We start from the raw sequence: 12,366 nt of genomic DNA, 5'->3' as shown, positions 1-12,366 counted from the left end.
ATGTTGCCTATTATGTACAACAAAACCTCAGCATTACAGCGCCCACGTTGATGGTTCACATTAACATGCAGGCTAAACGATCAGATACTCGATCTGGTTGAAAAATAGTCAGTGTTACTGTACACTGGATTGCCTTGGACAGATGCATTAGATTAACTGTTTCTGTGTAAGAAATCCCAACAAGTGTCAAGTTTCAGACGGGCCGCATGTGGTTACTTGAGGTCAGATGAGGCTTCTGATATACTGTGCGATAATAGCAAATAAGAAAATCTTGATCTTTAAATTAGGCTGCATGCGTACATGTTCCGTCTTGTCCTCCTGTTCTCCTGTGGGGCTCGTATCAGTCCTGGACCTGCACAGTTGCAGTGAGTCACAGCACAGCAAAGCGGGGCAGATTGTGGCCCAGATCCGCATGTTGCAGGAGCGGCTTGACGGCTGTCTGTTGCAGACGCTGAGAGGCGTGACGCAGCAGAACGGACAGTTCTTTGGGCGATCTAAGCGACTGCAACTGCAGCGCTCCCGTCTTCTCCTGTGGGGCAGCGGTATTAGAATATATCAGGACTCACTGCTGCGCTTCCATATCTGGTCCCTTATTACCCAAGAGGATCAGTGGCCTTCCTTTGGACTAGATTTTCTGATGATGATGCAGCTTCCAGCCAAATCTGACCGTGCCTGGATAAGTGTTGGAAAACTAAAGCTACAGCACTCAATCGTATGATTCATCAGTTTGATAGTCTTTGTCAGTGTTTGACTCACAGGTCTGTAGTGGCACCACCCTGCCACGTTCTTCCTTTTGGTCTCGTGTCAGAGAATGATGGCATTGCTGTAGCTTTATATGCACTGAGTTTGTACCCTGAGGTGTGCTCCAGGTTAATTGCTTTATAATCAACTAATGCCATTGATAAACCACCAGAGAAAAGCCACAATTCTGCAGTCTCAGTATTTCCAGGTATAAGGAACCAACTGAGGGTCCACAAATTTTCTTCAATTTTAAACTCTGATATCTTGTAAGATGTGATATTCCTGTACAAACTTGGACAGAGAGTGTAGTGGCCTGTATTGTAGCGGTCTAATGTGAATAGTGCTTACACAGTCAACCTAACCTGCACTATAGACAAAAAAATGCATATAAAATATTGGATAATCTCCCCTGATGAAGTTCCTTACCGACATGAATGAGATTTGTTCTGTGTGTTTCCGAGATTAATCAACGGCTACTGTACCTTTGAGAGGAAAGTTCACCCACCTCAATCATTCTTCAAACAGCTGATTGGTACAAAACTACACCCACCGGCTCCATATGACTCGGAAATACTTTCACATGAGCTTGCATATTTCCCCTGTATTGATCAAAGAGTAGAATAAAAACAGATAGGATGTCTTTGCGATCAATATCTGTGTTAATGTTGTGTAAGCGTCCCAGTCCGGATCTGAGGATGGAAATGGAGAGAGAGAGAGAGAGAGAGAGAGAGAGAGAGAGAGAGAGAGAGAGAGAGAGAGAGAGAGAGATGAAAAAAAAAAAAAAAAAAAAAAAACATCCTCTCCTGACATCCTCTCTCCATCTGTCCCTCCCTCTTTCGGAGCAGCAGCGTTGTTCGCCGCCCTTCATTACACTCCTGATACACCCTTACTGCAACGGGCAAAGTGCAATCATATTCGTGTGGTGTCACGCCACCAATATGTGAACGACTCACGTCACGCGTTTGTTCTCCTGCAGCCTGCTTGTCGTGCAATATGAATAAATAGGTGGCAATCAGTGGAGATGTTAGTGCAAAACTGAAGTGTGTCTGACAGAGGAGAGAGGGAGGGATAGAGAGAGAGAGAGAGAGAGAGAGAGCATTAAGGACATTTCTCCAAGCTCCACATCTCCTAATCTACATATGAGTGCTCTCTAGTGGCGGCGAGGGGACACTGCAGAGGCCTTTTGCTAAACGCTGATAAATAGGAATCATTTCTCTCACTGCCAGACAGTTGACAGCTCAGAAATGATAAGGGGAGCTGGAGGAAAAATATTGACTGATCTGTCACCTTTGCGCCATTAAAGTGAAAAGCAAAAAGGGGAGAAGCAGAATGATATAGTGTTCCATCGCAGGCTAAACATATGATGTAAACACAACTCAGAGCTGCATTATTCATACCAGAAAGAACGAACAGCAAAAGGGCTGTGATCATAATATACCAAACATTTTATTTACATGTCTCTTTACAATTAGAAATACTGTAGATAGGGGAGCTGTCACAAAAGGGAACATTTTTGAGAATTTGATTATTTGAAGTAAAATATTACAAAAGTCACACAAAAAAATCTTCACCTTGGGCACAAAATCATGTTGCTTTTGATTCAAGATTTGAATGTGATTTTTAAATTCTCTTATCCTAGAAAAGTTTAGGTTCCCCACACTTGGAAACAATAAATGTTAAGCCACCAACTCAGTAAACTCAGTAAAAATACATAGACATGATTCCCTGTGACAATTTAGCTCATGTACAAACACTGCTCCACATACACATTGTGAAAGACTTCACAGCTAAAGATCAAGGTGATTTTTTCCCTAAGGCTAGCACCAAGGCCTTTCTAAGTTCTTGGAGACTCCACCTTTCATATTATAGCTGTGGATATCTATAATACACAGTGAAAGCACTGCAATTAAGGAATTAACTATTTAATGTCCCATTTCGATGATCCATTCAAAACAAACATTAAAATAGTGGTAAATATATTCTTTCTAAAATAGCAACCGAGGAGGTAGAGTGGCAGAGACTCAATCGACTCTGTAATGCAGTATTTACACAGCAGACTTTCCACTTCTTGTTTTAATTACTAGATAATTTGAACTCAATTAGAGTTACTGACTTAAAGCGTATTGTTAGGGACAGTAGCCTATAGTCGTCTCTTTACAATCCAAAATGATTTAGCAGGACAAAGACAGGTCAGATTCAATTCAAGCCTGATGTCTCTAGTGTGTATTCATATACTGTGGGACTACAGCACATTGGGTTAGTGTCAAAAAAATTATTCAGTCTAGTTTTTGTTAAGATTTTTTTTTTTTTTACTTAATTCAACTTGAGCCATGACTGTGAAACTGACCCATTATGAAAATAAAAGAAAATGAAACAAACAAAGTGACAGCAAAAACATTCAGTGCACCTTAATAAGGGATAGAGATAAAGCCTGGCTTGGTACCCATCCAATCCAATCCTAAGCTATTTTGGGTTTTTTGAGATTAGTTTAGCATTAAGAAATAACTTCAATTGCCAGTTTTCTCAAAGCATGCTTCTAACTCCAGATTTTAGGCTTAATCTTTATCTGAGAAAGCTTCCTAATTGAAAACATTCCTTTTTGAGGGGTTGAAAAAACACAAACGACACAAAACTCAGTTTCAATACAGAAACAAAAAGGCAAAAACACGCATTTGGCCACTGGGAAGATGGCACTGTATGGATCGTTATTGCTGAAATGAAAAATCTATGGGGCCTCTAAATGCTGACACATTGTCACACGACCATATGGTCATATCAAAATAAATGTCATGTTTCAGTACCAGCTGTACGTGCATCACAGGCCGCTAAGGAAATGAAATGATGCACACAATTGATTTAAGATCTAATGGTGATTTTTGTACACAGAAGTTAGAAATAAGTCTGGGTCTGTGTACTGGGTTCAGGGTGTAAATATGGTCTTGGTCTAAACTAAACCTAATCTGTCTTTGAGAAACACTCCCTATGAAATATGATTGAAATGAAAGTAGGAATTTTAGTTAGGAAAGCAAAGGCAAAAACGATCCTATATGGAATAGATTATTATTGGCTGCAGGTAAATCTATAGCTGCTTCCTGGTGCTGATGTGTCATTATACAACAGAGTATGCTTTCGGTCTGTATCATAATCATGTGGAAAAACCACAAACCACAGAGCCAGCACTGCACAGGAAATACCTAATGTATGATTAGCAAGCACAATGGGCAAACTGATCTTTTTGGATGCAGTAATATCATACATTGACATGGATTCTGTTTCAGCTTGATATAATTCAACATGTAACTTTATATTATAATATCTCTACAATACATGGAATTATATGGAAGAAAAACACTGCACTTATTCCCAAAGATATTTAAAGAAATATTTGAGTATGACATCAATTCATCCATGGAGGAATTTCACATCATAAAAAAAATTAACTTTTCAAAAAGCGTTTTGGCACTATTTTGGCACTTTTGGATCAGTCATCTGCAAGAGCAAATTTTCTCTTTTGAGCTTTCTGGCCTAATTTGTTACTGTATCAAAGTACTACTAGAACTAGTATAGGCCAGTGTACTGAATGTACTGTACACTGTGGTCTTATGGTTCTGCATAGTATAACTTTTTGAATTTCATTCATTCGCACTGCATTTGGAACATTTGGAAAGGACAATACAGTACAGAGAAGAGAAAATACAATGTAACCTACTCCTTTGATTAATTAATTAGGAAGCAAAGGAATCAAATTAAATAAGTTCACCTCTGTGTGAATGTGTGTACGTGTCTGTGCATTACTGCATGTGTTATTGAAGGCACTGTCGGGACTCTGCTCTAATGTGGATGCACACCCACGGGAGGGAAGAGCCATGTGATCCAGGCCCATATGCATCATGATTATCCGTGTAGGAGTCTGATGTCGGAGCTGGTTTGCTGCTCAGCTCAGTATTAGACAGGATGTGGTAGGGGACTTGATCAGTGATGTCAGGTCATGGCCCGTATTTACTAAGCGTCTAAGAATAGCAGTGGTCAGATGACACGACTAATATGAACTTCAGCATGACACAAACTATGAGTCAAAATCACATCAGTGCTGCTTTTAGAAGGTTTTTTTTAAGCAAACACAAGCATTCCGCCTACTCTGAGAAACTGGGATACACACAGTATGGTTCCACACCAGCTGTAAAGTGATGCCTGTTGTAGGTGCGGCCCTTTCTGACCTTTGTCTCTGCTTCAGTCCACTTGATCACACACTTGTGAAACTCTGTTGTTGAAGTCCTCCGGCTGGTCAGCGTACACATAGTGGCCCGCTCCACGGATAGTCTGCAGGGAGGGTGAAGCACAGAAAGGGAGGAGGGCGAGTTAAAAACATTACAAGGACACATACTAAAGCAGTAAGCCACAAGACGCCATGCTTTACAGTGTCATTTCTACTGTAAAGCACAGCGTTGAGTGATTTATTGCTTTTATAAAATGGTGATAGAAAGAAAGCAAATGTTCATTTTATTTTTAATTGAGAATAATTAAATATTATAATAATTAAATGTTTATCTTCCACCAATCAATATATGTTAATACATATGTTTATTGAACACTCACCATCTCTACTGGAATCTAAGTGCATGAGTGAGAAGCAATATCTGCTGAATATCAATATATTCCCTCAATTATCACCACAAACTAACCAAGTCAAGTCAATCTTATTTCTAAAGAACTGTTAACAAACTGATTTTGACTAAATACAGATAAAAAACAAGAAATAATAAAACAAGCAATAAAACCCAAGGATAGCACAAGAAACTCCAAGTAATGGGGCAAGAGACTCTGTGTGTGTGTGTGTATGTGTGTGAGAGAGAGTCTGCATGCGTGTGTGAATAGATAATTTGAAATGGTTTTCTTTAGCAGGGCTGGAGCTGCCACTGCTCACTATATATTTCCTCTCACTAACAGCAAAAAGCAGAGGGAGTCGCAGTTAAAAGGTTGATACTACAGAAAGCTGGAAAAAATCCAACATGAGAGAACTGGCAGGAGAAATTCATAACGCAGGATTAAGAGCGAGGGGGTCCTACAGGCTGCACCGAACGATCTCGCTCCGGACCCCTGAACTTCCCCCGGTCCCATTCGGTGCACCGTGAACTTACTATGATCTCAACGTGAGAGTCCGGCCTCATTTCTTTGATGGTGTTGCCCGAGTTGCCGTCTATGCGGGAGCGCGAACCGTAGACGATGGTGATGGGGATCTCCGGGCGAAGCTGGCCAATCCTCTGCAGCATCGGTCTCTTGGCCCAGCCGTAGGGAATGGTCATGTTCGTGAATGCCGTTTCCCCACTGTGACAATCCAAAATTACACATGGGTCGTTTCAGTACAGCGTATCAAATGCTGATGACAAGGGATAATACTGGGTACTAACACTCTTAAAGCATTACTAAGTGGGGGGGGGGGGCGATTTCCTACACCGATTTCAACAAAAGCAATGAATAAAAAGCTTTCATTGCAGGTACTGTAAAATGAAAAGTAACAGAATGGCAGGCAGAGGGAGAGAGACAGAAGCAGAAACAGAAACAGTGGCACTCACAGTAAGGCAAAGGCTGACTGACAGAAACAGAGGCTGTGGTGCTGAGATACTAAGCAGCAACAATGAGGCAGGGACATATGGGCAGAAATCAAGACAGAAATACAAAGAGAGAGAGACAGGAGCAGACGGAGCCTGGGACCTGGGTGTTTGCACGTTGAGGTGGTAGATGTATTCTGAGACGGTGTTGTCACTGAACATGGTGGAGAACTTCCTCTTGAAGTCCGGTCTCAGGGTCTGGACCAGTGTGGGACCTGGCAGGATCACAGAGGAGACATCTAAGCTTTCTTAGCTACTTCTACTTAATTATATTTTACATGATTGTGAAAATGGGGAGGGTTTGAGGACACTGAAGAACCAGGGTTGGAGTTGATTTCTGGATCAAAAGATTTTAAAGGGTCTTCAGTGAAAACTCTTGTGCAGTCACACACTCATCACATCACTGGCTTTACTTGGCAGTCCAACAAGTCACACATTTTCTGAAGGCAATTCTGTATATATTAAAAAACAACAGATACACTCTGCCGTGCCTCAGCTCAAATTACCAATCCACATTTTAACCAAAATCTCCTATGCCTTTGTCTTTTTCAATCATTTTCATACTGCATATATTTTCATTCATTCAAATGTTCTACTATTATTTTACATACCCTGCATTCATGCTGTAATTCCTATAACATCCATACTTTTCATTCATACATTTCTACTTAATACATTTTCTGTCACTGTTGTTTGTGTTATGTTTGATACCACCCCATTTGCTCTAATCTTATTTATATCCTGTTTTTTTCTCTGCTGTATTCCATCATTGTGCTGCTGCCACAACCCAATTTCCCCACGGCGATCATTAAAGTTTCATTTAATCTAATTGCTAAAAACAGACCGTGAGCCCTTGCTGTCAACACTATGGTACTGTTCTGTCTTCCAGCTCACTGCACCAGTCTTACCCAGTGGTCCGACCAGTCGCAGGCCTGCCAGAGGGTTGAAGGGGCTGAGCATGGCTCCCAGGGCCTTGATCCACACCGGGATGGGACGGTCCTCGTCTGCTGTGTCCGGACGCTCAGGGAAACCCCAAGGCTCCACCAGGACTATGTGCTTCACTCTATAGGAGAGGGGGAGATGGAGAAAAGAAATACAGAAGCATCTGTCCTTTGGGTCGCATATTGTTTTATATATTAGTCAAATGGATCTTTACTATATAGAGCCACAAAAATATCTTCATACAGATTCAAATACTGGAACTAGTTCAGGTGAGTTTAACTTATTTTGGTTTAATTGCTTTCACAATGCTTCAAAATTGGACACATCTCTTTAAAGATAATTTAAATCAAGCATACTTCTTTTTAGAATTCAAAATAAAAAAAACAACTAATTTTGTTAAAATGTATTACATTCTGCCGGGAAGCTGCAATCATCTGGCATTATGTTGCTATGATTGCTTTAGAATTCATTCATTCATTCATTCATCTTTTCCACCCACATAATCCTGTTCAGGGTGGGCTGGAGCCTATCCCAGCATGCATTGGGCAGAAGGCAGGGAAACACCCTGGACAGGTCGCCAGCCCATCACAGACCATCCATAAGAATTCAAATACCAAACTCTATGCCAACTATACCGAATAGTCCAACATTATATTCAGTAGAAATTGCTTCTGGGGCCTCTATTTCCAGTCTATTTTGCTCTGCTGTAAGTAAACAGCAAGCTTTTTCTTCAGGCAACAACATGAACAACGAGCAGTGTTCAGCTTAAATAAGGACGTATGTCCCTGATCAAGAGCATCTCGTGTTATAACTTGAAGGCCATTTGGAACACTGAGATAACAATAAGAGGACAGGAAGAGAGGATGTTTTAGCGTTACTGATGAAGGAGAGCGATAAGGTATTGAGGACATTTTATCAGACATCCCTTGGGGAGAGCTGGGTGCCTGCTGGAAGCTCCGAGTTTAGGGACACAGCGAGAGGAGATGATTCAGGAGAGATACAGTCCAGTGGGAGGAGAGAGGCTTGGAGGACACTGCTGTTATCAGAGGCTGGCAGCACCTACAGGCACACTGGTACAACTATATCCTGTAAAGACGCTGGGATGTTTTGCTACAGTCATGTTAGCACTGAAAGGACAGCAACATTATTCAAAACACTACTCAAAACCCAAAGTCAGTTTTTTACCCTTCCAGGCAGGTTCTGCTTCTTTTGTCCTTTTCTGTATTAACAATAGCAGCTAAATGTATACAAGCAAGACAACTGTGTCAACACTGATACCACAGTAAAAAAAAGTCTTTCTTCATTGGAAATGATAATACCCATATTTAGAATGCTTTAACAGTAACTGCTAGTATTTTATGACCCTTACATGTCTTTGTTTTACTGTGAAGTACCATCTAAGATTGTGCTGCAATAATCAACCACTACTGTAACTGCTGAGTCTAACAATTTATTCGGTGACTAACAATCAAAATTCAAAAAGAAAACAAGTTCCCCCTATAAATACAGTACTATACACTCACTTTTAAGATTGTTCTCACAATAAAGGCTGGCAAAAGCCACCTCCAACTAATTTCCTGCTCTTTAAATATTACAAAAGTCTAGAAGTCTAATTGCTGAATGTTGCGGATTGGACTGCACCCACACTCACAGACTGTAGCTTTTGTCTATCAGAAATAGGTCTAAATCCTGGCTGAATTTTTAGCATACCCAAAGCAGGACACATCTCAACAATATCTGCACACCAAGAGAAAAAAAAGAACCCTATTAATCAAAAACACAAGCATCAGCTAAATACCATAAGCCCCACCCGCCCTAAATATGATAAACTCCACCCACCTGCCTGGGTATCTAAGAGAGTACGAGGCTGCCAGGTATCCTCCCAGGTTGTGTCCCAGCAGTATCATGGCCTCCAGACCGACTTTGGCCCTCCATTGCTCTATCGACTCCACAAACTGCTCCTCTGCCTCTTGGGCGTCAGCGGAGAACACAGGCCTGCTGCTCTGGCCGAAGCCCAGCAGGTCCAGGGCGTAGACGGGCCGCCGCTGGGACAGAGAACCAAGGTTGAGGGCCCAGAGACCCACGCCGCCCCCAAAGCCGTGGAGCAGAACCACGGGGGTTTTGTCTTTAGTGGCGTTGCTGTTAAAGGTCAGGGTCCACAGCTGGTTGCCGTTGGAGATGGGGACATACTGTCTGGATAAACTGCTGTCTACACCTGGCAAGAAAGGGAAGAGAGGAAAGTGGAAGGGCAGAGGTGAAAAAGGAAGATAGATAGCCCCTGTGCTGATTTTTATATCAACTGAAAGAGAGGAATGAACATTAACTATGGTAAATGTTCATTCCTCCTATGAACATCAATTCTAGAATTCTAGGCCTGAACACCCTTGCTTTTATTTGATGTCATTTATCCCAGAATATTTTATTATTACATTGTTTTTAAACTTTATTAAAATCTTTTTATCTTGTGATAACTTATTGTTTTTACTTGTTTTCATGTCATTTATGAGTACAATGCTTGCTTTTGTAAACTCTTTTTTTTTTTTTAAATGGTATAAAAATTAAGTTGATTCTTCTTCTTCTTCTTCTTTATTATTATAACCCCAACACTATGACTTCTGATGTGTGATTTAAAATAGAGCAGTGGACAGGACTGATCCTTACATCGCAGCATCCTGTCCTCTGCTGTGGTCAGCTGGTTCTGAGAGGTGGGGCACCATGACGGCAGCCAGCTGGGGATCCACCTACACACAAGGAACACTTGAATGCACATCCATGATCCTCATCATCATATAATCCTCACCAACTACAGAATGTAAACTGAGCTAGTTGTGTGGGACTGTGCCTAAGGGATGCACTAAGTTGGATGGGAATGAGAATTAAAATAAGATGGGAAATGTACAACTGAACGTTTATTGTACTGAACAACCTCACATGAGCTGACACTGGAAATAAAGTCCTTCAGCTGTGTTTCAGCTGTGTATGCTATGTGTGGCCTTCTGTGCATGAGGTACAGGCTACTTACCACCCAAGAAAACTGTGATTTCTAAGGCGATCTCTATTGACGCAGTGTGGATTAAGGGACAGTAAGAGACTTGATGGAAAAGAACACCAGAGGGCTTGCTGTGACACCATGGCTGAATTCCAGACCCACAACTTAATGCAGTCTTTTCATTTATTTTTTTTTATTAAGTGGGTCAATTACAAAATGATTTCTTCTTCACAACAAAAGTTCTGTATACTGTTATTTATTACTGTCAATGAATCACAAAAGTCAATTTTTCTGCAAAAAAAACTTATGGGAGATGGAGTCAACCGTATCACAGTCTTGTCAATAAATGATACAGGGGCGGTCAGGTGCAGGTTTGTTACATTCTATGTAGTGTTTCTTTCAGGTTGTTAGGTAATGTGTGATGGTGGCAGGGCAGGGCAGGGCAGGGAGAGGATATAGGGAGTCAACCGGGCAGAGAAAAGAGGCGTGCACAAGCAATGCAATAAACACTTTTATTATGTTAGTTTATCGGCCTGGGGAATTGCAATAGCCCTGGTTGATATTGTGGCGAATTGCCACAATTAAGTCTTGGCGTGGGAAACAATATATGGGATTGATGACAGCTATGATTGTTAGATGATAACTATGCTGTTCAGATATGGCAGCTATGTGTGTGAGGTATTTGTGAGATGTGAGGTATCTGTCATTTGTGTGAGGTGACACACAACCTATGTGTTACAATTGTCAGAAGAGCACATTCAGTAATCCCCCAAAACACAGCTCTTTCATTTCCATAAATATATGGATGTAATATAAAATGCTGTTTGATTTTGCCATTTGCTATGTAATGTCTATTATGTGTGAGGAAGACAAACTGGTGGAGAACTGATAACCCATAAATAAGATAAAAATAAAATGAATGCTACAATAAACCATATCTGGTTTTAGTATCTATCTATCTACTATAGGCTGTGATACAAAAATTATTACTAATACTGCTGTTCTTTCTCTTAGCTATCAATGGCTTATATTTCTTGAGGTGTAGGCTAATCAAACCCAACAAATCAACAGTTAAGGTCAGGTGTGTGACAAGCATTTGGAAGGAAAGGGGACCAACTGTGTCAAAGTTTGTCTGAAGTGATATTGTACATTAAAACAGCCGTACAAGCACAAGGGCAACATCAGCCATAGGGTCAGGGTTTCAGGAGGTGGAAGGTCAGAATTACCTTAATGTGGTGTCCAGGTACCCCAACACACTGCTGAACAGACTATGAACACCAAGAAAGGTCAGTATTCGCTGAAGCACTCTGAAGCCAAAACAAAGTGTATGGGGGAAGGACATTGGCTGGCTGCTGAGGGAATGGATTCAGAGTGTTATTCTATGGTCAGTTATAGTTGTCAGTGGGTGAATTTAATACATTTAAAAGAGGTTGGTAGAACAGGCAGATAGACTGCTGTTTCCACATCAATTTGCAGTAAAACATGTAACATGAAAATGCATGACATTAAAAAAGATAATGCCATCCTCTTTCATCTCCCCTCACACCATCTGATCAAAGGCAGATGACAAGATTATTATATACTTACAGGCTCTTAGTTAATGTGTACAAATACTAAGAAATACTGCAAACAGTTCAACTATCTTTGAGGTGTCTCTGTAGTAGTACTACTACTAGAAGTCAACTTCAGTGACATTTAAAACACCTCTGGGCTCCATGTTTAATTCGTGTTCACCCGAATAGACACTTGACAAGTGGTTTAACTTTGCTAGTGAATGACAATGACACTATGCACGTAACGTTATTTTCTTGAGTTGAATAGAACTTCACACTATCGTTACAATGTCAACAGACAGAAATTACTAATTACTATTACTTTGCTTCACTTTACTACACATACTTTCACATGCTTACACAAATAAAGAAGTAAACTAGTTTGAAAGAAAACAAAAAATTAAGTTACACTCACCCTCTCTTGGCTAACACCGCTTGTTCGGCCATTCTTCCTCGCGGTCACGTGATCTGAGAAACTCTGACGTTGCTTCGAGAGGAAGGCGATTGATTTGTTGTTTCGGATAACCCCGCC

The 12,366-nt window shown here is 40.9% G+C and overlaps 1 protein-coding gene across 3 annotated transcripts; it reads right to left on the bottom strand.

Moving 5' to 3' along the window:
- Positions 1-2,201: 2,201 nt before the first annotated feature.
- On the bottom strand, positions 2,202-12,285 carry abhd5a (abhydrolase domain containing 5, lysophosphatidic acid acyltransferase a). Of its 3 annotated transcripts, none has more exons than XM_071544295.1 (8): positions 12,250-12,285; positions 11,508-11,630; positions 9,954-10,033; positions 9,132-9,507; positions 7,259-7,413; positions 6,454-6,565; positions 5,880-6,066; positions 2,202-5,061 (listed from the first exon to the last, which is right to left on the bottom strand). In XM_071544295.1, the coding sequence occupies exons 1-8, from the start codon at positions 12,279-12,281 to the stop codon at positions 4,972-4,974; spliced, it is 1,155 nt and encodes a 384-aa protein (XP_071400396.1). In that variant the 5' UTR covers positions 12,282-12,285; the 3' UTR covers positions 2,202-4,971. The 3 variants fall into 3 exon arrangements, with proteins under 3 accessions (XP_071400396.1, XP_071400398.1, XP_071400397.1); XM_071544297.1 differs by having other exon boundaries at positions 11,508-11,549; positions 12,250-12,281; XM_071544296.1 differs by having other exon boundaries at positions 11,508-11,633; positions 12,250-12,280.
- Between the last annotated feature and the right edge of the window lie 81 nt (positions 12,286-12,366).

This window comes from Centroberyx affinis, unplaced genomic scaffold (genome assembly GCF_046629955.1).
Source record: "Centroberyx affinis isolate AG114_WGS23_722 - 3 ecotype Tasmania unplaced genomic scaffold, CSIRO-AGI_Caff_v1 ptg004514l_1, whole genome shotgun sequence".
Classification (NCBI taxonomy): Eukaryota; Metazoa; Chordata; class Actinopteri; order Beryciformes; family Berycidae; genus Centroberyx; species Centroberyx affinis.
Note: the sequence above shows the minus strand (reverse complement) of the source record. Positions and strands in the feature narration are given on the sequence as shown.